This window comes from Octodon degus, unplaced genomic scaffold (assembly GCF_000260255.1).
Source record: "Octodon degus isolate 3935 unplaced genomic scaffold, OctDeg1.0 scaffold00004, whole genome shotgun sequence".
In the NCBI taxonomy this organism is placed as follows: domain Eukaryota; kingdom Metazoa; phylum Chordata; class Mammalia; order Rodentia; family Octodontidae; genus Octodon; species Octodon degus.
In genome coordinates, this window is record NW_004524580.1 from 2601274 (window position 1) to 2602633 (window position 1360).

The 1360-nt window shown below is 39.0% G+C and overlaps 1 protein-coding gene across 1 annotated transcript in view; it reads left to right on the top strand.

Annotated features, from left to right (window-relative positions):
* Positions 1-1360, top strand: part of Glipr1 (GLI pathogenesis related 1) — a 48422-nt gene that overhangs the window by 42598 nt on the left and 4464 nt on the right. The window contains exon 4 of the mRNA XM_004623883.2: positions 1183-1268. Coding sequence (XP_004623940.1) covers positions 1183-1268 — 86 coding nt within the window. The remainder of the gene's footprint in view (positions 1-1182; positions 1269-1360) is intronic.

Here is a 1360-nt window from a genome sequence, read left to right on the forward strand (position 1 = left end):
AGTGCCCTCAGGATTTATCCCGTAACCCTGCACCGCAGTTTGCAGAGCCTTTGTCAGTGTCAGCTATGTGGATGAGTCATGGCCAATGCGTGACCAATTGAAGCATGTAGAACTGTATTGCAAATTTTTCAGTTTGACCCGTTTCAATTTGATCAACTTCTTCTATGATCCTATGTATTTTATGCATTTAAAAATCAACTTGGAAGGCCAGGGAGATGGCTCAGTAGAGTAAGTGCTTCCCTGGCAAGCACAAGGGCCTGAGTTCAATCCCCAGTTTGGCAAAAAATAAAAACTTCACCAAATTATCATGGGCACCATACAGAGCTGCATTCCAAAACAGAGTTCCAAAAAAAGTGACAGCTTTATTGAAATAAATATACAACTTATATTAGTACTTTGAAGATAACTCATGAGGATATAAAAAATTTGGATATCATTTCCTAATCCGTGACCTTAGTAAATTACACTTTGCCTAAACCCCTAGATGCATAAGTAACAGTACTACACTCATAGGGTTGTGAAGATTATTTCATTCAAGGATGCTTGGAATGGGGCCTAGCACAATGAATATCCTTATTATCTATTACATCTTTCATGTGAAAACAAACCACACTTCAAAATTTCCCCCACCTCATTATTTTCTTTTGGAAAGCATTATCCCATCCCAAACTACAGGGAATAAACAAGGATCATGATAGTTTTTCTAAGAGGAACAGTTAGATGGCAGTAATCGGGCCAGAAGGACCGTACCTTGGTTCAGACAAACTAGGTTTCCTTCTGAATCTGTTACTTGTGAATTGTAATGTTTGGCAAGTTACTAACCTCTTAGAACTTTTCATACCTATGAAGTAGAGTTGTCAGAAGTAATGAAATTATGTAGATTAGGACAGGTTAATCCACACAGGCATAGAAAATGAACCTTAGAAATATTAGCATTTTGTTTCCCTTTCTACTTATTTTACCAACTCTCAAATCACAGGACTGAGCCGGGGAGATAGCTCGGGGGAATAAGCGCTTCCCTGGCAAGCGCAAGGGCCTGAGTTCAATCCCCGGTTTAAAACAAAAAAATCACAGGACTTCCACTTTATTGTTCTTCTGAACATGGTTATGGATTCATGATAAACTGCAACTGAAAAAAGAAATACATCCCTACTAATTAATGGAGAGCCATTTGCTTTACAGAGGAAATTACCCAACATGGCCATATAAAAGAGGAGCCACGTGCAGTGCCTGCCACACTAACAATACGTGTTTGGACAATCTCTGTGGTAAGCGGAAGGCTGCAACAAAACATGTGCCTGAAACTGTAACGATGCATAGAACTAAGAGTACCGCTATTTATTTAATCCTATTAGCAATT